Source organism: Entelurus aequoreus, linkage group LG21, assembly GCF_033978785.1.
Source record: "Entelurus aequoreus isolate RoL-2023_Sb linkage group LG21, RoL_Eaeq_v1.1, whole genome shotgun sequence".
Taxonomy (NCBI): domain Eukaryota; kingdom Metazoa; phylum Chordata; class Actinopteri; order Syngnathiformes; family Syngnathidae; genus Entelurus; species Entelurus aequoreus.
The window spans coordinates 47596056-47616547 of NC_084751.1; the positions used below are offsets into that span (position 1 = coordinate 47596056).

Consider the following 20492-nt stretch of genomic DNA (forward strand, 5'->3'; position numbering starts at 1 on the left):
TCTGGAGCTCGGCAGAGTAACCGTGTAATACTCTTCCATATCAGTAGGTGGCAGCAGGTAGCTAATTGCTTTGTAGATGTCAGGAACAGCGGGAGGCAGTGTGCAGGTAAAATTGTGTGTATTGCTTAAAAATAAACAAAAGGTGAGTGCCCCTAAGAGAAAGCATTGAAGCTTAGGGAAGGCTATGCAGAACCAAACTCAAACTGAACTGGCTTACAAAGTAAACAAAAACAAAATGCTGGACGACAGCAAAGACTTACTGTGGAGCAAAGACGGCGTCCACAAAGTACATCCCAACATGACATGACAATCAACAATGTCCCCACAAAGAAGGATAAAAACTAGACATGTCCAATAATGGCTTTTTTGTCGATATCCGATATTCCGATATTGTCCAACTCTTAACCAACCAATATCAAGCGATACCGATATATACAGTGGTGGAATGAACACATTATTATGCTTAATTTTGCATTAAACAATGTAACAAGGTTTTGCAAAATAAATCAACTCAAGTTATGCAAAAAAAAATGCCAACATGGCACTGCCATATTTATTATTGAAGTCACAAAGTGCATTATTTTTTTTAACATGCCTCAAAACAGCAGCTTGGAATTTGGGACACGCTCTCTCTGAGAGATGCATGAGGAGGTTGAGGTGGGGAGGGGGTAGCGGTGGGTGTATATTGTAGCGTCCCGGAAGAGTTAGTGCTGCAAGGGGTTCTGGGTATTTGTTGTGTTGTGTTTATGTTGTGTTACGGTGCGGGTGTTCTCCCGAGATGTGTTTGTCATTCTTGTTTGGTGTGGGTTCACAGTGTGGCGCATATTTGTAACAGTGTTAAACTTGTTTATACGGCAACCCTCAGTGTGACCTGTATGGCTGTTGACCAAGTATGCCTTACATTCACTTGTGTGTGTGAAAAGCCGTAGATATTATGTGACTGGGCCGGCACGCAAAGGCAGTGCCTTTAAGGTTTATTGGCGCTCCGTACTTCTCCCTACGGCCGTGTACACCGCGGCCTTTTCAAAAAACATACATTTTACTTTTTGAAACAGATACTGATAATTTTGAAACCGATACCAATAATTTCCGATATTACATTTTAAAGCATTTATCGGCCATCCCTAATAAAAACAAGTGAAATATTCTTGATTGCTAAAACAAAGTAGATGTGGGAAATATCGCTCAAAGGAAGACATGAAACTGCAACAGGAAAATACCAAAATAAGAGAAAAAGCCACCAAAATAGGAGCGCAAGACAAGAACTAAAACACTACACACAGGAAAACAGCAAAAAAGTCCAAATAAGTCAGGGTGTGATGTGACAGGTGGTGACAGTACACCTACTTTGAGACAAGAGCTATAGTGATGCATGCTTTAAAGTCATACCCAACAACGACTTTTTACTGTCAACTGAGTTTGGTATTTGAATGTTTTCTGCCGGTGGTGTGCTTCCGCATTTTTTCAAGGCAAAAAATGTGCCTTGGCTCAAAAAAGGTTGAAAAACACTATTAGAGTAAGTTGTGAAGGATATGATCAACAGCGTCTGGGAACGTGTCACACGTGAGGTGAGGTGCAGGGTTGACTTTATTCTCGTCTCCTGGTCGGTATTTACCTGCAAGATGACATCATGCATCAAGTCCACGCTCCATTGAAGAGGAAAGAGGATCATCTCACCAGTTCGGACCAAAATCCCCAACATTCCTGTGCTCTGAGCTCCTCCCACATCATCCCTGGCGTCCTGCAGGACAACACAAATATCAAACTGGAACTTTTGTTTTTTATGTTGGAGCCTACCTTTAAACCAATCACGTAATTTGGGATTGTTCACAATTCTGCAAATTGATGATTTGTGTCAAAGTATTAGAGGACACTACTTGGTGCAACCAGCAGGGGCGCTGGTTTCTACTTTTGTGTGGTCACGTAAATCTGCTATAGCACATGTACTTAGTACACTGCCATGGAAATGGGAGTTCAGAACATTCAGGAATATATTCTACCATTTTTAATGGCCTACTCAGTGGCCTAGTGGTTAGAGTGTCCCGCCCTGAGATGGGTAGGTTGTGAGTTCAAACCCCGGCCAAGTCATACCAAAGACTATACAAATGGGAGCCATTACCTCCCTGCTTGGCACTCAGCATCAAGGGTTGGAATTGGGGGTTAAATCACCAAAAATGATTCCCGGGCGCGGCACCGCTGCTGCCCACTGCTCCCCTCCCCTCCCAGGGGGTGATCAAGGGGATGGGTCAAATGCAGAGGACAAATTTCACCACACCTAGTGTGTGTGTGACAATCATTGCTACTTTAACTTTTAATCTACATTTATAACACTTCCTGGTGGTCTACATCATTGTTTTTCAACCACTGTGCCGCGGCACACTAGTGTGCTGTGAGATACAGTCTGGTGTGCCGTGGGAGATGATCTAGTTTCACCTATTTGGGTTAAAAAATATTATTTGCAAAGCAGTAATTCTAGTCTGCAAATGATGTGTTGTTGTTGAGTGTCGGTGCTGTCTGGAGCTCGGCAGAGTAACCGTGTAATACTCTTCCATATCAGTAGGTGGCAGCCGGTAGCTAATTGCTTTGTAGATGTGGGAAACAGCGGGAGGCAGTGTGCAGGTAAAAAGGTGTCTAATGCTTAAACCGAAAATAAACTGTGGAGGATGCATATATGTTTAAGAGTTATTCATTTTTACATAGCCATGTTTAGAGTAGCTAGTACTTTTCCTTTGTATATTCTACCAGTCTGTCTTTGTCTTCAGATTGCCCGTTTAGTGTCTTAAACCATCAGGAATGTGAAACCAAACCCCCAAATCTTCCTTATCAGTGTTGCGAGAGGGAGAGGGGGGAGATGGGGGCTTTCTTTGTGTGCAAGAAGTTGGCTTTTCCGTTTGAATGTCAGATCAACTAGAGTAGCCGATATGAATGTATTGGTTAAGCCGATCTCCTAAAGCTTTAGCAAAACTTGAACATATTCCAATTCTGTCTTGATGGTCCTTCTTACTCAGCATATATGTCATCGAAAGAACTTGGGATTGACCAGCAACTTAGATTCCCTGGGAGGAAGAACTGGTCGACGCAACAAAACAAAAGGTGAGTGCCCCTAAGAAAAGGCATTGAAGTTTAGGGAAGGCTATGCAGAACCAAACTAAAACTGAACTGGCTACAAAGTAAACAAAAACAGAATGCTGGACGACAGCAAAGACTTACTGTGGAGCAAAGACAATGTACATCCGAACATGACATGACAATCAATGTCTACACAAAGAAGGATAAAAACAACTGAAATATTCTTCATTGCTAAAACGAAGTAGATGCGGGAAGGAAGACATGAAACGGCTACAGGAAAATACCAAAAAAACTGGAAAAGCCACCAAAATAGGAGCGCAAGACAAGAAGTAAAACACTACACACAGGAAAACAGCAAAAAAGTCCAAATATGTCAGGGTGTGATGTGACAGGTGGTGACAGTACACCTACTTTGAGACAAGAGCTATAGTGATGCATGCTTGGTTATGCTTTAAAGTCCTATCCAACAATTGCAACGACTTTTTACTGTCAACTGAGTTTCATTTTTTAATGTTTTCTGCTGGTGGTGTGCCTCCGTGTTTTTTCAATGCAAAAAATGTGTCTTGTCTCAAAAAAGGTTGAAAAACACTGTACTACATAACATGTAAAGGTGGTGCTTGTTGCTGTACAAACTTATTTCCATGCCACTTCTGGACTGCTTGTCGTTTTCAGAGGCTGAGTTATCAGATGCAAATGAACCCCTCCACACCACACACCCTCCACACCACACACCCTCCACACCACACACCCTCAACCTGACAAGGAGCTTTTCCCATTTGTGTAGTATTGGAGACAAGCTTACTGCTAATTACTGAAAAATATCATCCATTGGAATTCTACTCTACTTCTGGACAACATAAATAACAACAGGGACCAAAGTTGTGTTTGTCTATCATGACTAGGGATGATACTCCAAACCCGTTTTCCCGGTTGTTTGATAAGAAAAGAACCGAGTCCTCGGACTCAAATCCCTTTTTGAGAACCGGTACCCGTTATCGAGACCACTATAGTAAAGGAAAAGAGTTGATTCTTTATTCGAATCCCGTCCCGACCAGAAATGCTCCGTGGGACATCACAAGAAATGACGTCACGTAGCTCAGTCATTAGGCGCAGATAGCGAAAGCAGGAAAACAATGGACGGGAAAAAGCGCTCCAAGGTGTAATAAAGTTCAAAACAAAAGCTATAATCCAATAAATAACTTTACTGAGAAATTTGAGCAGGGTAAAACACATGACCAACACTTTTACCACCAACCTGAAACATAGCAACCAGGCTAGCAACGCACCTCCTTTACGGCAGCTGTCGCAACCTTCTTAAAACAACCGCAGCACATACATATATATACAACACTGCAGCACATACATATATATACAACACTGCAGCACATACATATATATATACAACACTGCAGCACATACATATATATACAACACTGCAGCACATACATATATATACAACACTGCAGCACATACATATATATACAACACTGCAGCACATACATATATATACAACACTGCAGCACATACATATATATATAACACTGCAGCACATACATATATATACAACACTGCAGCACATACATATATATACAACACTGCAGCACATACATATATATACAACACTGCAGCACATACATATATATACAACACCGCAGCACATACATATATATACAACACATCTCCCTTTTTTAACTTTTGTTTTTCTTTCCTTGTAAACGTTACAAAATCACACTGTAGATGTGTTGTCTGTCTAATTATAAATAATGCAGACGAGGCGTGTTGGCTGACTTCTTGACGTTTACTTTCACAGCGTGGCAACATGCAACACTTTTCGGGGCTACCGCGCATGCTCGTCACTCCCGTTGCATGCTGGGTAGTGTAGTTGTTATATTCTCTCGCTCATAACATTTTTCCCCCATAAAGAAATAATGTTAACTCAATAAAGTGTATTTCTTTTTTTAGCTTTAACTTATCATTTTTTAGCATTGTAACCACATTTGCAAACAACTTTTCTCTTCATAGAATTTTCTTTCAATAAAGAAATAAAGTGCAAAAATGTTAATCATCATAACAAACAGTTATGTTCCAATAGCAGCAGAAGTGCACTTTTTGGAGAGCTGTATTATTTCCAGTTTTGTGCCCAAGGGACTGATTTTATTTAACACTATATTATTATTTATACACCTATAGTGATCACAGAGACAGCTTGTTCTTGTGTTACTGTATATATTTGTTTCTCTGAAAAATCCCACTTAATATACTTTGGGTAACAACAGTCAATATTTATTTATTGTATTTAATTTTTTTAGGTGGGTAACAGTCAATATTTATTTATTTATTAGATTTATTTTTTTATTATATAATAAAAGTGAGCTTTTGTTAAACCAAATATTGTGTGTTTTTTTCCATATACAACAACCTATCTGGACTCCATAAGAGAATCGATAAGGAATCGGTTCGATAAGAGGATTCCATAATAGGCTCGAACTCGATAATTCCTTATCAAACATCATCCCTAATTATGACCCTCTAAGTAGTGTTTCCATGTCAGAATACTCACATCTCCTATCATGACGGCTTCATCGGGGCTACATCCCAAATCAGCAAGAGCCTAAACGAAGGAAACAAGCAATTAGCTTCAAACTCACTACTAAGATATTATCACCGGCCACAACTTTAGGTACACCATCTAATATTAGAGATGCACACTGCAAAAAGTGAAATCTAAGTAAGATGAAATATGTCAAATAAGGCTGATATTTGCTTATTTCCTGTCTGATACGATCATTCTTCTCACTAAGCAGATTTTATGTTTTTGTTTTGCTCCTAAATGATGTCAGTAAGATATTACAGCTTGTTGCTGAGATTTGATGAGCTATATTGAGTAAAACATGCTTGAAACTAGAATATCAAGTGTTGCAAAGCTGTGTCATCAACACTCACAAGTAGAAAACTACTTTTTTAAAGTCATCATTTCTTACTTCAAGCATGAAATAAAAAATTACTTTGACACAATTGTGTCTCATAATTAAAACAGATGACAGCCAAATGGACTTTGCTGTTTTATTTCCAATGAAACAATAGAAAACACGTACTCGTATAGTAGTACAGTTGGCACAGTACAGTAAACTGACAGTTAATATTTCAACATTTAACATTTCTAACTATTTTGAACAAAAATAGTTCATGCACATTCAGATAAATTCTTCAAAATTACAATTAAAACATGTTTGTCCGGGGGCCGGGCTGTATATATGCACACTAATTGACTGAAAGAGCACACACTTGGCGCGATGATGTCATGTTATCCATGGAAAAATGCATTTTTAGACAATATGATTAGCCTGAGCGGCTAGGAGACCCCGAGAGTAACAAGCGCTTGCCTTGTTGCCTTTCCATTAAGAACAATAAACTAGTTTTTAGTATACGTTTGCTGGTTTCAAGAAATGTAATGCCGAGTGCATATCATTATGTCAAGATAATGGCACTAGCATTTACTGCATTTAAGAACATTTTTCAACATACACTACCGTTCAAAAGTTTGGGGTCACATGTAAATGTCCTTATTTTTGAAGGAAAAGCACTGTACTTTTCAATGAAGATAACTTTAAACTAGTCTTAACTTTACAGAAATAGACTCTATACATTGCTAATGTGGTAAATGACTATTCTAGCTGCAAATGTCTGCTTTTTGGTGCAATATCTACATAGGTGTATAGAGGCCCATTTCCAGCAACTATCACTCCAGTGTTCTAATGGTACAATGTGTTTGCTCATTGGCTCAGAAGGCTAATTGATGATTAGAAAACCCTTGTGCAATCATGTTCACACATCTGAAAACACTTTAGCTCGTTACAGAAGCTACAAAACTGACCTTCAGAGCAGGGGGCCAACAGGCTGTTCAACGCAATGGAAGGATTGGGTCGTGCTGTGGGATCACAGACTGGAGCGATTGCTGATTTGAATCGCAAGGTAGATTCGATCTTGATGATGTTACAGAAAGAATAAATTGGAATTGTCAGAGCCAGCATATAGAGCAGGAATGTCATTGTTTTGACTGCTCGAAGAAAAAAACAACATCTTAATCTACGATTTGACTCCCTCGAATGGCCTTGAGGAACAGGCTGTTTGAAAACACTCCCCCGAGGACTCCTCAAAGATGGACGCTTTTGACCTTTCCCTTTTCTTCAAAAGCACCTGGGTCGGACTCTTGAACTCTTGAACTCTTGGGGCCGGCCTCGGCCCATAAAGACAATCCAACATCTCACCCAAGTTAATTGGGCATACATGCACGCACATACCCTTCCCCAATCAACGCCTTCACCACTGCTTTATTCCTCCGGGGTTGTGGGGGCTGAGCAGCGCTCAACAGCAGCTGCTGGCCTCCAAGGTCCTGTTGGATGACTTTGTTGCGAGTTTGTTGTGATTAAATGTACCTTGTTTATGTGTGCCATGCTATGTGAGGTTTTTTTCCTCGGACTCAGTCTGGACCATTCCTGAGGGTCCAGCCTCAGACTGATATTTTTTTTTACTTCCACCCTCCCCCCAATGTCACCTTTTTCCCACCTTTTTGAGGAGCGCCTAAGTGAGGCTGATCCGTTGGCGGTCCCGTCTTGTCTCCCTGTAACGTATGTCTGCTCTTAGCAGGATTGTGCCGAAAATGTAATTTCAGTTCTTATGTGTCTTGTACATGTAAGAATGGACAATAAAGCTGATTGATTGATTGATTGGAGATTGAGTTTCTGGAGCATCACATGTGTGGGCTCAATTAAACGCTCCAAATGGCCAGAAAAAGAGAACTTTCATCTGAAACTCCACAGTCTATTCTTGTTCTTAGAAATGAAGGCTATTCCACTAAATTGTTTGGGTGACCCCAAACTATTGAACAAAAAGGTCTCATATTTGTTTTTTCTACCAAGAAAAGTGCACTTGTTATTAGTGAGAATATACTTATTTTAAAGGCCTACTGAAAGCCACTACTAGCGACCACGCAGTCTGATAGTTTATATATTAATGATGAAATCTTAACATTGCAACACATGCCAATACGGCCGGGTTAACTTATAAAGTGACTTTTTAAAATTCCCGGGAAATATCCGGCTGAAACATCGCGGTATGATGACGTATGCGCGTGACGAAGTCCGAGTAACGGAAGTTATGGTACCCCGTAGAATCCTATACAAAAAGCTCTGTTTTCATTTCATAATTCCACAGTATTCTGGACATCTTTTGCAATTTTTTTAATGAACAATGAAGGCTGCAAAGAAGACAGTTGTAGGTGGGATCAGTGTATTAGCAGCGGACTACAGCAACACAACCAGGAGGACTTTGTTGGAGCGCTAGCCGCGCTAGCCGCCGACTTCACCTTGACTTCCTACGTCTCCGGGCCGCCAAACGCATCGGGTGAAGTCCTTCGTCCTTCTGCCGATTGCTGGAACGCAGGTGAGCACGGGTGTTGATGAGCAAATGAGGGCTGGCTGGCGTAGGTGGAGAGCTAATGTTTTTAGCATAGCTCTGTGCAGTCCGGTTGCTAAGTTAGCTTCAATGGCGTCGTTAGCACAGCATTGTTAACCTTCGCCAGCCTGGAAAGCATTAACCGTGTATTTACATGTCCACGGTTTAATAGTATTGTTGATTTTCTATCTATCCTTCCAGTCAGGGGTTTATTTCTTTTGTTTCTATATGCAGTTAAAGCAAGATGCTATCACGTTAGCTTGTAGCTAAAGCATTTCGCCGATGTATTGTCGTGGAGATAAAAGGCACTGAATGTCCATTTTGCGTTCTCGACTCTCATTTTCAAGAGGATATAGTATCCCAGGTGGTTTAACATACAAATCTGTGATCCACAATAGAAAAAGGAGAGTGTGGAATCCAATGAGCCAGCTTGTACCTAAGTTACGGTCAGAGCGAAAAAAGATACGTCCATCACTGCCTCTCAAGTCCTTCACTGTAACGTTCCTCATCTATGAATCTTTCATCCTCGCTCGAATTAATGGGGTAATCATCACTTTCTCGGTCCGAATCTCTCTCGCTCCATTGTAAACAACGGGGAATTGTGAGGAATACTAGCTCCTGTGACGTCACGCTACTTCCGCTACAGGCAAGGCTTTTTTTTATCAGCGAGCAAAAGTTGCGAACTTTATCGTCGATTTTCTCTACTAAATCCTTTCAGCAAAAATATGGCAATATCGCAAAATGATCAAGTATGACACATAGAATGGATCTGCTATTCCCGTTTAAATTAAAAAAATCATTTCAGTAGGCCTTTAAGTTTCATTGAAGTTAGCTAATTTGACTTGTTTTGGAAAGTCTTGACAAGCCACATTTTCTTGTTCTATTGGCAGATAATTTTGCTTAGTTCAAATAAAATACCCCTCATTTTTGTATATTTTTTTCTTGTTTTTGAACACTGACTTTTTGCAGTGTAGTATATGAGCTGTACCTAATGTTGTGGCCATGCGGTTAGTGGAAAATATCTCCAAGAAGAAAGTGGAAAAAGCTCACCTGTGTGAAGAAAGTCTTCTCAGGCTTGCCCACTACGGTGGCCTGACAGTCCGTGGCGTACTCCAGTCCGGTGACGAAGGGTCCGGGGCCCAGGGCCAAACCATCTTTCCTTTTGTAGTAACGAGCCTTATGGATGGCGATGAGAGGAGCGCCACCCAGAACTAGTCTGGGGAGAACATCATAAACACAACCTTGTGTCTATCTACTACTGTGTATGTGTGTATTTCATCACCTGAAGGCCGTGTTCATAGTCTGGTAGTTGAAGTGCTCAGGAGCCAGTCCGACCACAACAGCGTTTGGTTCCGAGGTGTCGATACCTGCCAGGTGAGACGACTTTCTGTGACCAGTTGTCGCCTTGTAGACAATTCTCGGAGGTTCTTGCAGCAAACACGTCCCTCGCATGCTTGAGGCGTGTACCTGCAAAGTCCTCCAGGGCGCCGTCCTCCACCAGCAGCAAGGGTCTGAGCCTGGTCTTCTCCAGGAGACTCCTGGCAGCACTCAGAGACGTGAAGATCTCATTTTCCTGCCAAGTGGACGTTCAACCACTCAATGAATGAATGTTATCTCATTGGCGCACCAACGACCTGCAACAACTACTTCTCCTGAGGGAATCAATAAAGTATTATCCATCTGTCAGGTTCAAACACCGATGACATCTATTAAACAGACAAGAAGCAAGGAATTAAACAGAGACAGGATTCAATTTAGCTGAATGAGGAGAGCGCGTACACCTGTACTCTTGTACAGTGTCTCACCACGCTCTGACGAAAGGATTGCACGCCTCCTCTTTTACTTGGACTTTCCCTGATTACAGGGCAACGGGTGTTTCTAAGGGGAGGTGGTCATAAAGAGCCGTTGCCCTCGGTCACAAAACAATTCAAAGAAAAGCTGCCTGGAGCTTGCGTCAGGTCCTGCTTCCTCTCCCCTTTGTAGATCTCGGGTCAAGACAAGATCTTCCTGTGGATCACAATAGATCAAAGAAACCGACACCTTCATGTCGCTTCCCGTCGTACACGGTGGAGTTTTACAAGCCTTTTGCTTGGTAAGATCAAAGACAGCTCTTGTCCTCTCGCCGGGAAAGTTTTGTGATAACTTACATACAATTATTCTGACACTATCTATCTCGAGATAGGACTGCGTTGTAGCTGTGGCTGTACATTTTCCAACTTGCATAATTGGCCATGACACTTTAAAACGAAAGTGAGCAAAAAAACACAAAAGAAAAACAAAACCTCCAAATGAAGCCGGACCTGAAAAGATGGACTATTTGCGCCTGAGCTCTAGAGAGACTCTTATTTTGTTAGCGCAGGCAGGATGAAGCAGCGCTTTCATTGTGAAGACAGGAACCGTGCGGTCGGTCTTTAGAGTTTTACGGCAGGTACGGCGCGAGAGTCTGTTGAAATAAAAAAGTGTTTCTCGCCTTCATGTCGGTCGTTTTTTCTTATTAATGATCTGGCAGCAGCCGGCGTCATCTCACAAGACCCTCGGGTGCCGTGAATGTTTAATACAACAGTTTTGTAATATATAATTAAGTCCGTCATTATTAACATACTGAGATGAAGAATATCTTATTTTTAATAAGGTTGTAAGTATTTATGAATGTAAACTAAATCAACTAAAATGTACAGAAAGTGCAAAAACTAAACGCAAAGAGAATGCTGTAAATGTGATTTGTCCGTAACTTTCCGATAAATCTATTTTTTTTCAAAAGTAAAACAAATACATAGAGAAGAAAATATATAATAATTATGTTGCAAACAAGGGCAGCACGGTGGCACAGGGGTTAGTGCACGTGCCTCACAACACGAAAGTCCTGAGTTCAATCCCGTCCAATCTTTCTGTGTGGAGTTTGCGTGTTCTCACCCGTGACTGTGTGGGTTCTACTCCGGCTTCCTCCCACCTCTAAACACATGCACCTGGGGATAGGCCCCTCCCACCTCTAAAGACATGCACCTGGGGATAGGCCCCTCCCACTTCCAAATACATGCACCTGAAGATAGGCCCCTCCCACCTCTAAAGACATGCACCTGGGGATAGGCCCCTCCCACTTCCAAATACATGCACCTGAAGATAGGCCCCTCCCACCTCTAAAGACATGCACCTGGAGATAGGCCCCTCCCATCTCCAAAGACATGCACCTGGGGATAGGCCCCTCCCACCTCCAAAGACATGCACCTGGGGATAGGCCCCTCCCACCTCTAAAGACATGCACCTGGGCATAGGCCCCTCCCACCTCCAAAGACATGCACCTGGGCATAGGCCCCTCCCACCTCCAAAGACATGCACCTGGGGATAGGCCCCTCCCACCTCCAAAGACATGCACCTGGGGACAGGCCCCTCCCACCTCCAAAGACATGCACCTGGGGATAGGCCCCTCCCACCTCCAAAGACATGCACCTGGGGATAGGCCCCTCCCACCTCCAAAGACATGCACCTGGGGACAGGCCCCTCCCCCTTCTAAAGACATGCACCTGGGGATAGGCCCCTCCCACCTCCAAAGACATGCACCTGGGGATAGGCCCCTCCCACCTCTAAAGACATGCACCTGGGCATAGGCCCCTCCCACCTCCAAAGACATGCACCTGGGGATAGGCCCCTCCCACCTCCAAAGACATGCACCTGGGGATAGGCCCCTCCCACTTCTAAAGACATGCACCTGGGGATAGGCCCCTCCCACCTCCAAAGACATGCACCTGGGGATAGGCCCCTCCCACTTCTAAAGACATGCACCTGGGGATAGGCCCCTCCCACCTCCAAAGACATGCACCTGGGGATAGGCCCCTCCCACCTCCAAAGACATGCACCTGGGGATAGGCCCCTCCCACCTCTAAAGACATGCACCTGGGGATAGGCCCCTCCCACCTCTAAAGACATGCACCTGGGGATAGGCTGACTGGCAACACTAAATGGTCCCTAGTGTGTAAATGTTGTCTGTCTGTGTTGGCCCTGTGATGAGGTGGTGACTTGTCCGGGGTGTACCCCGCCTTCCGCACTTCATATTGATTAAACGGACAAGAACCCAAGGAGTCGTCTGCTTCACCTGGAGGTCAAAGTTGAGTCCTCGCAGTCTTCCCAGCAGGTTCCTCTTGCTCTCTTTCGTGGTGTTGGTCACAAACTTCACGGCGAGCGACGCCCGCCGTAACCTGACAGCACCCGCACATGAAGAACACGTGTCACCTTTGGAGATAGAAAAGGAGTTGCCGTGACGACATGACTCCTCCCACCTGTGGAGGGCGTCCTGCGCCCCGGGGACCGCCGTGTCGTCCACGTGCAGAGTTCCACTCAGGTCCACCAGGACGGCCTTCAGCGCACGTCTGCTCGCCATTTTCACACCTGGGAGAGGAAACATGGTGGACATGACACAGGGAGGCGGCGTGCAGGCTTAAAGCCACCGATTAGTCGTGTCCAGAAGCAGAAAAGGTGAGGCCTTTAATCCCAGGAACACCATACCTACCGTCAAGCATGGTGGTGGTAGTATTATGCTCTGGGCCTGTTTTGCTGCCAATGGAACTGCTGCTTTACAGAAAGTAAATGGGACAATAAACCAGCGAGTCAGGACACAGGAAGACCATGTCACTACTACAGGAAGTTAGGACTTCAAAATAAAATGACGAACGCTCTCAAAACAAACTATTTGCTGGAAGTATTACAAAACAAAAGTGGCAATAAATAATAAGAGAGCAATACAATAAAACGTGAGGGAATTGTGGTGGATTGCCTACACCAGTGTTTGTCAACCACTGTGCCGCGGCACGGGATATAGTCTGGTGTGCCGTGGGAGATGATCTAATGTCACCTATTTGGGTTAAAAATATTTTTTGCAAAGCAGTAATTCTAGTCTGCAAATGATGTGTTGTTGTTGAGTGTTGGTGCTGTCTAGAGCTCGGCAGAGTAACCGTGTAATACTCTTCCATATCAGTAGGTGGCAGCAGGTAGCTAATTGCTTTGTAGATGTGGGAAACAGCGGGAGGCAGTGTGCAGGTAAAAAAGTGTCTAATGCTTAAACCAAAAATAAACAAAAGGTGAGTGCCCCTAAGAAAAGGCATTGAAGTTTAGGGAAGGCTATGCAGAACAAACTGAACTGGCTACAAAGTAAACAAAAACAGAATGCTGGACGACAGCAAAGACTTACTGTGGAGCAAAGACAATGTGCATCCGAACATGACATGACAATCAACAATGTCCCCACAAAGAAGGATAAAAACAACTGAAACATTCCTGATTGCTAAAACAAAGTAGATGCGGGAAATATCGCTCAAAGGAAGACATGAAACTGCTACAGGAAAATACCAAAAAAAGAGAAAAAGTCACCAAAATAGAAACGCAAGACAAGAAGTAAAACACCAGAGCTATAGTGATGCATGCTTGGTTATGCTTTCAAGTCATACCCAACAATTGCCACAACGACTTTTTACTGTTAACTGAGTTTGGTTTTTGAATGATTTCGCATTTTTTCAACGCAAAAAATGTGCCTTGGCTCAAAAAAGGTTGAAAAACACTGCTCTACAGTATATCATATACACTTATTGTCAAGACTTGATTCTTGGGTTGTGTTCCTCCGGAAGGCAAAGGAAAATTGGCGCGTGCAAGACGTGAATTTAAATACATGATTTAATTTTAACAAATAAAAAAAAGGAATAAACAAAAGGCGCTCACAGTGGAGGTAAAAAACTTGACTAGGAAAACAAAAGGCGTGCACAAAGGCGGAAATACAAAACTTGGTAATAAACACAAAACTTGCATAAATGCAGAAACTATGAACAATTAAACAAAAACACTCATTGTGGCATAAATGAACAAAACTTACTTGGCAAAGAACTGTGACATGACATGAAGCAGAGTGCTGAAATAGTGTGAGGACGCCAGGACCAACAACAGAAACAGACAGATTTAAATAGTGACGTGATCAGTGAAAACAGGTGCGTGACAAGACAGGTGAACCAGGTGAAACTAATGGTTGCTATGGTGACAAATAAAAGTGCACAAAAAGTCCAAAACCAAATCCCAACATGACTAAAACAAAACATAATCACAGACATGACACTTATACTTAACACATCCTAATTTCAATCCCGTAAAAGTACACTTTTACTTTGGTATTTGTGTGCAAAGCTTTTTTTTTTTGTAATTAAGTTACTTATTTTGGATTTTCCAAATAAAACCACGACAGCTAAACATTGTTTTGGACAGCAACACATTAGATGCCGATACAGGCTTTCCCAAAAATAGCTGTTGCGGTGGGGGCGTGGTCACCATGACGTCATCGTACAACTTGCTATGACATCATTTTCTTTAAAAAGGCTCACAAAAATGTACACATAAATTTAAAAACAAATATGTTACTATTAATTAGCATTGACATATTGTGAATGTTGTCTATCTGCAATGAAGTGGTGACTTGTCCAGGGTGTACCCCGCCTTCCGCCCGAATGCAGCTGAGATAGGCTCCAGCGCCCCCCGCCACCTCAAAAGGGACAAGCGGTAGAAAATGGATGGATGTTATTATTAATTACTATTAACATATTGTGAATGTTGTCTATACGCAATGAAGTGGTGACGTGTCCAGGGTGTACCCCGCCTGAACAGGAAGTAATTGGGCCCGTTGTTAGCATAAGATTTGTAATAAAAGTTAAAAATAGTGTCAGACTTTTGACTTCTTCTGGAGATTACAATACATTATTTTACTTTAATTTGCTTATTTTTAAGGTGTGGCGGCTTCAATTTTGCCACGGCGGGGAACCCTGCTGATAGTGCATCTTAGACTTAGACAAACTTTAATGATCCACAAGGGAAATTGTTCCACACAGTAGCTCAGTAACAAAGGATGGAAAGTGTAAGGATGGAAAGGATAATGCAGGTATAAAGTAGACTAAAAATGTACCGTAGTAGCAATATAAAATATAACATACACTACCGTTGAAAAGTTTGGGGTCACATGGAAATGTCCTTATTTTTGAAGGAAAAGCACTGTACTTTTCAATGAAGATAACTTTAAACTAGTCTTAACTTTACAGAAATACACTCTATACATTGCTAATGTGGTAAATGACTATTCTAGCTGCAAATGTCTGCTTTTTGGTGCAATATCTACATAGGTGTATAGAGGCCCATTTCCAGCAACTATCACTCCAGTGTTCTAGTGGTACAATGTGTTTGCTCATTGGCTCAGAAGGCTAATTGATGATTAGAAAACCCTTGTGCAATCATGTTCACACATCTGAAAACACTTTAGCTCGTTACAGAAGCTACAAAACTCACCTTCCTTTGAGCAGATTGAGTTTCTGGAGCATCACATTTGTGGGCTCAATTAAACGCTCAAAATGGCCAGAAAAAGAGAACTTTCATCTGAAACTCGACAGTCTATTCTTGTTCTTAGAAATGGAGGCTATTCCACTAAATTGTTTGGGTGACCCCAAACTTTTGAACGGTAGTGTATATGTAATATTTACATATTATATTTACAGTATATGATATATTATATGTTTATATAATATATACAATTTATTACAATTACCATGTACAATATTACAGTATATGTAACAGCTGCAGCATAAAATAGAGAGTAAATCTAAACAATCCGAAAGTAAATATTCTACAGACTGACCGACTATTTTTTAAACATGAAAAATGTTATGAATCCAGCAACTGGACATGTGATGTACGTGTAGTATCGTTCATGTGTAGCGGGCTCATCTCTATCCTGTGATAAAAGCTACTTTTCCTTAAGTCTCAGAATGATTTGTTAACCTGATAAAATGATCACAGTAAATGGAGGTTTAGACAGTTTTAAAAAAAGCTTTTTTTTTTATAACATGATAATTCACATGAGAATTGGCACCATGTATCAGATTACTGAGTTGTTCAAACCTGGATCAGGACACATTGAGAGGATTATCGAGTGGTTTGTATTCAAATTGTACGCTTTGCTGCCTAGAATGCAGATTTGTGGCGTGGATGTCATTTAGAAGCAGTTTCAGCCCCTTTTATTATTTAGACATGCTTGGATTTTTGTCATGTAGTTATCAGTTTGAGGGACTTGCTTACATGGTCCTGTATCAGCTTACAACTAACTACTGTACAGACAAATGCCACTTCAATGATACATTATGTTACATATTATTATATAGAGTGTAATAATATGTGTGATGGCGAGAATTATCCGGAAGCAAAAATTTACTTTTTCCTATCATTGTTGACTTATTGATCAGTTTCTGTTCTTGAAAGAAGAACAGACATAGTTTGAGTTAAATATTTTTAAAAAAATGTACATTATTGTTGACTCTTTGTTTAGGTTAACTTCTCAAAAGAATAGAAGTCTTATTTTTAACCAGAGTTTTAGTTGTTGAAGATTAGTGAATGGTAGTTATTACTCACGCTGGCCTAAACATTAGGTACACCAACACAATACAATCTCTGTATCACAGTAATTCAACAATGTCCATACAGTATTAGGTACAGTAACAATGTCCATACACTATTAGGTACATTAACAATGTCCATACAGCATTAGGTACATAAACAATGTCCATACAGTATTAGGTACAGTAACAATGTCAATACAGTATTAGGTACAGTAACAATGTCCATACAGCATTAGGTACAGTAACAATGTCCATACAGTATTAGGTACATTAACAATGTCCATACAGCATTAGGTACAGTAACAATGTCAATACAGTATTAGGTACATTAACAATGTCCATACAGTATTAGGTACATTAACAATGTCAATACAGTATTAGGTACAGTAACAATGTCAATACAGTATTAGGTACATTAACAATGTCCATAAAGTATTAGGTACAGTAACAATGTCCATAAAGTATTAGGTACAGTAACAACGTCCATACAGTATTAGGTACATTAACAATGTCCATACAGCATTAGGTACAGTAACAATGTCCATACAGTATTAGGTACATTAACAATGTCCATACAGCATTAGGTACAGTAACAATGTCCATACAGTATTAGGTACAGTAACAATGTCAATACAGTATTAGGTACATTAACAATGTCCATAAAGTATTAGGTACAGTAACAATGTCCATACAGTATTAGGTACATTAACAATGTCCATACAGCATTAGGTACAGTAACAATGTCCATACAGTATTAGGTACATTAACAATGTCTATACGGTATTAGGTACAGTAACAATGTCCATATAGTATTAGGTACATTAACAATGTCCATACAGCATTAGGTACAGTAACAATGTCCATACAGTATTAGGTACAGTAACAATGTCAATACAGTATTAGGTACAGTAACAATGTCCATACAGTATTAGGTACATTAACAATGTTCATACAGTATTAGGTACATTAACAATGTCCATACAGCATTAGGTACAGTAACAATGTCCATACAGTAGTAGGTACATTAACACTGTCCATACAGCATTAGGTACAGTAACAATGTCCATACAGTATTAGGTACAGTAACAATGTCCATACAGTATTAGGTACATTAACAATGTTCATACAGTATTAGGTACAGTAACAATGTCCATACAGCATTAGGTACAGTAACAATGTCCATACAGTATTAGGTACATTAACAATGTCCATACAGCATTAGGTACAGTAACAATGTCCAAACAGTATTAGGTACAGTAACAATGTCAATACAGTATTAGGTACATTAACAATGTTCATACAGTATTGGGTACATTAACAATGTTCATACAGTATTAGGTACAGTAACAATGTCCATATAGTATTAGGTACATTAACAATGTCCATACAGCATTAGGTACAGTAACAATTATTACTGTAACGTGTCCATTGTTTACTTCATCTCTGTTTACGGATGCCTCACAAAATGATTTAATTGCAATATGATTTTCAAATATCAATCAATCAATCAATGTTTACTTATATAGTCCTAAATCACGAGTGTCTCAAAAGGGCCGCACAAGCCACAACAAAATCTTAAGAAAAACAGTTTGAGAGAGTGCAGCACAGCATTTACTTATATGATGCAATCCAAACAAGCAAAAAAAGGAACACAAAAAGTAAACACACACATGGTCACACACAACACAACCTGCTCACTGAACTTTGTGGATATTATTAAAAAAAGCAACATAAAAATGTCAAATGTACACCCACTTAAATTCATCACAATGCATGATGGGTAAAATGCAAAACACTCCACAGTTGTACATGTTTGGCACATCTCAGCAGTTATTATTTCTGATTGATTACAAAACTTTGAGGAAGTCAAAGTATGAGTCAAACCCTCAGATACTATTATTATCAAATATTAATTATAGCAATATCCATCCATTTTCTAATGCTTGTCTCCTACAGGGTCACGGCGTGTAACCGGAGCCCATCCCAGCTGCACACGTCATTCTATGTCGATAGTTTTAATGGTTTGACATGCCTGATTGGAAACATTGTACATGAATATTAAATAATATGCATAAAGTTTACCTGGCTAACCTTCTTATGAAGCCTGGTCCCGCTTCCGGTTTACGTCTTCTTCGTCTTCAATATAATATGGCGCGTGTTTTTGTCCTACTTCCGGTTTAAGTCTTAGTCTTGAATATATGGCGCGTGTTTTTGTCCTGCTTCCGGTTTGTCTTCTTCGTCTTCAATATAATATGGCTTAGTGACTTTGTGTCCTGCTTCCGGTTTAAGTCTTCTTCGTCTCAGTATATTACGCGTTGTTGTGTTTTCTTGCTCCTTAGCGCCCCCCGCAGTTAGAAATGGTCATTTTAAGTCATACCCGAGCTACAGTATACTTATTTGCAAGAAATCACTTTGCATTTCATATAGAAGAGATCAAATTTGATATTTTTTTTAACAAACGACTGTAACATAGCAATGTTTGTCAACATTATTATGCTCCAGGCAAAATGTTTTCCACATAAATGTCGATTTATAAAAGTAAAGCCTACATTTTCTAATTGGCTTAATGTTTTGTTTTTTTAAGCCTTTTTTTTTTTAGATATATACATACTAGTTTTAGCTATTTGGCTGTTCTAGTTTTTATTTTTATTATCTTTTTATTTTTTATATTATTTATTTTTAATACATTGTAGCACTTTGAGATTGTTTACACAATGTAAAGTGCTTTTTACAAATAAAATATATTATTATTATTATTATTGTTTACAATTATCAATCAAATCTTGGAGAATGATTAAGAGTACAAAAGCCCTTAAATTTATATTTTTGTTAAAAACATTTAAAATTATTTAGGTAGCCTTTTTTGTCTTTTTATTATTAATATTTAATACTCTATCTGTACCTGTTGAGTGAATTATAAATATAAGTTTGTTGTTCAATAAATAAACAAATACAATAAAAAAAAACTTTGCGTTTCCGCGTATTGTACTACAAATAGTAACATAATAACAATAAAGAATACAAAGTATTAAAAGGAAAGAAAAAAGTAGACAAATAAAGACAACAAAACAACCTCCTATGCACAATATTTGTGCAATCAAGGCATTTAATTTGTATTTTTTCTACTCAATCAATTTAATACCTTGTAATCATTTAAGAGTGTTATCCTTAACCACTAAATCACTCATTAGTGATAAGAGGAAAAAAACATATGTGTCCCATTCCACTAACAACTAACAGACATATCGCATTAGTGCAGGATAGATTTATTATGATGCCTGGTATTATAGCAAAATATTAAAGCCCTTCTCTCGACAGGATGCCAGAAAGCGCTTGCCATAAATCCTCTTCTCATGTTACCTCTACATGGTGAATATACATCTTTGTCTCTTTTTCTTTGCTCCTGCATTGCATGTTAGAATTGTGCAAAACATATATTAAAGTTATTTGTATCCTTAAGCCATTCATTTAATTTAATAAGGTATTATGCATCATATAGTCTGTTTGTTCATCCCTGATACAATATCTTCTATCTAATAATTCTACTTTTACACACAA

At 40.1% G+C, this 20492-nt stretch overlaps 1 protein-coding gene across 3 annotated transcripts; it reads right to left on the bottom strand.

Annotated features, from left to right (window-relative positions):
• Positions 1–552: 552 nt before the first annotated feature.
• Positions 553–19246, bottom strand: hdhd2 (haloacid dehalogenase-like hydrolase domain containing 2). 3 transcript variants are annotated; one of them, XM_062031723.1, is made up of 10 exons: positions 19017–19029; positions 13028–13086; positions 12798–12906; positions 12614–12716; positions 9991–10096; positions 9806–9890; positions 9574–9739; positions 5630–5680; positions 1678–1741; positions 553–1615 (listed from the first exon to the last, which is right to left on the bottom strand). In XM_062031723.1, the coding sequence occupies exons 2-10, from the start codon at positions 13035–13037 to the stop codon at positions 1512–1514; spliced, it is 798 nt and encodes a 265-aa protein (XP_061887707.1). In that variant the 5' UTR covers positions 13038–13086; positions 19017–19029; the 3' UTR covers positions 553–1511. The 3 variants fall into 3 exon arrangements, with proteins under 3 accessions (XP_061887707.1, XP_061887708.1, XP_061887709.1); XM_062031724.1 differs by lacking the exon at positions 13028–13086 and having other exon boundaries at positions 19017–19246; XM_062031725.1 differs by lacking the exon at positions 13028–13086 and having other exon boundaries at positions 19026–19072.
• Between the last annotated feature and the right edge of the window lie 1246 nt (positions 19247–20492).

Excerpts from the sequence above, each read along its gene's own strand:
- hdhd2 (XM_062031723.1), bottom strand. Across the intron at positions 9,891-9,990 it reads CGCCCTGGAGGACTTTGCAG|GTATCGACACCTCGGAACCA; the intron begins GTACACGCCTCA and ends CTCACCTGGCAG. Across the intron at positions 9,740-9,805 it reads ACTATGAACACGGCCTTCAG|ACTAGTTCTGGGTGGCGCTC; the intron begins GTGATGAAATAC and ends TGTTCTCCCCAG.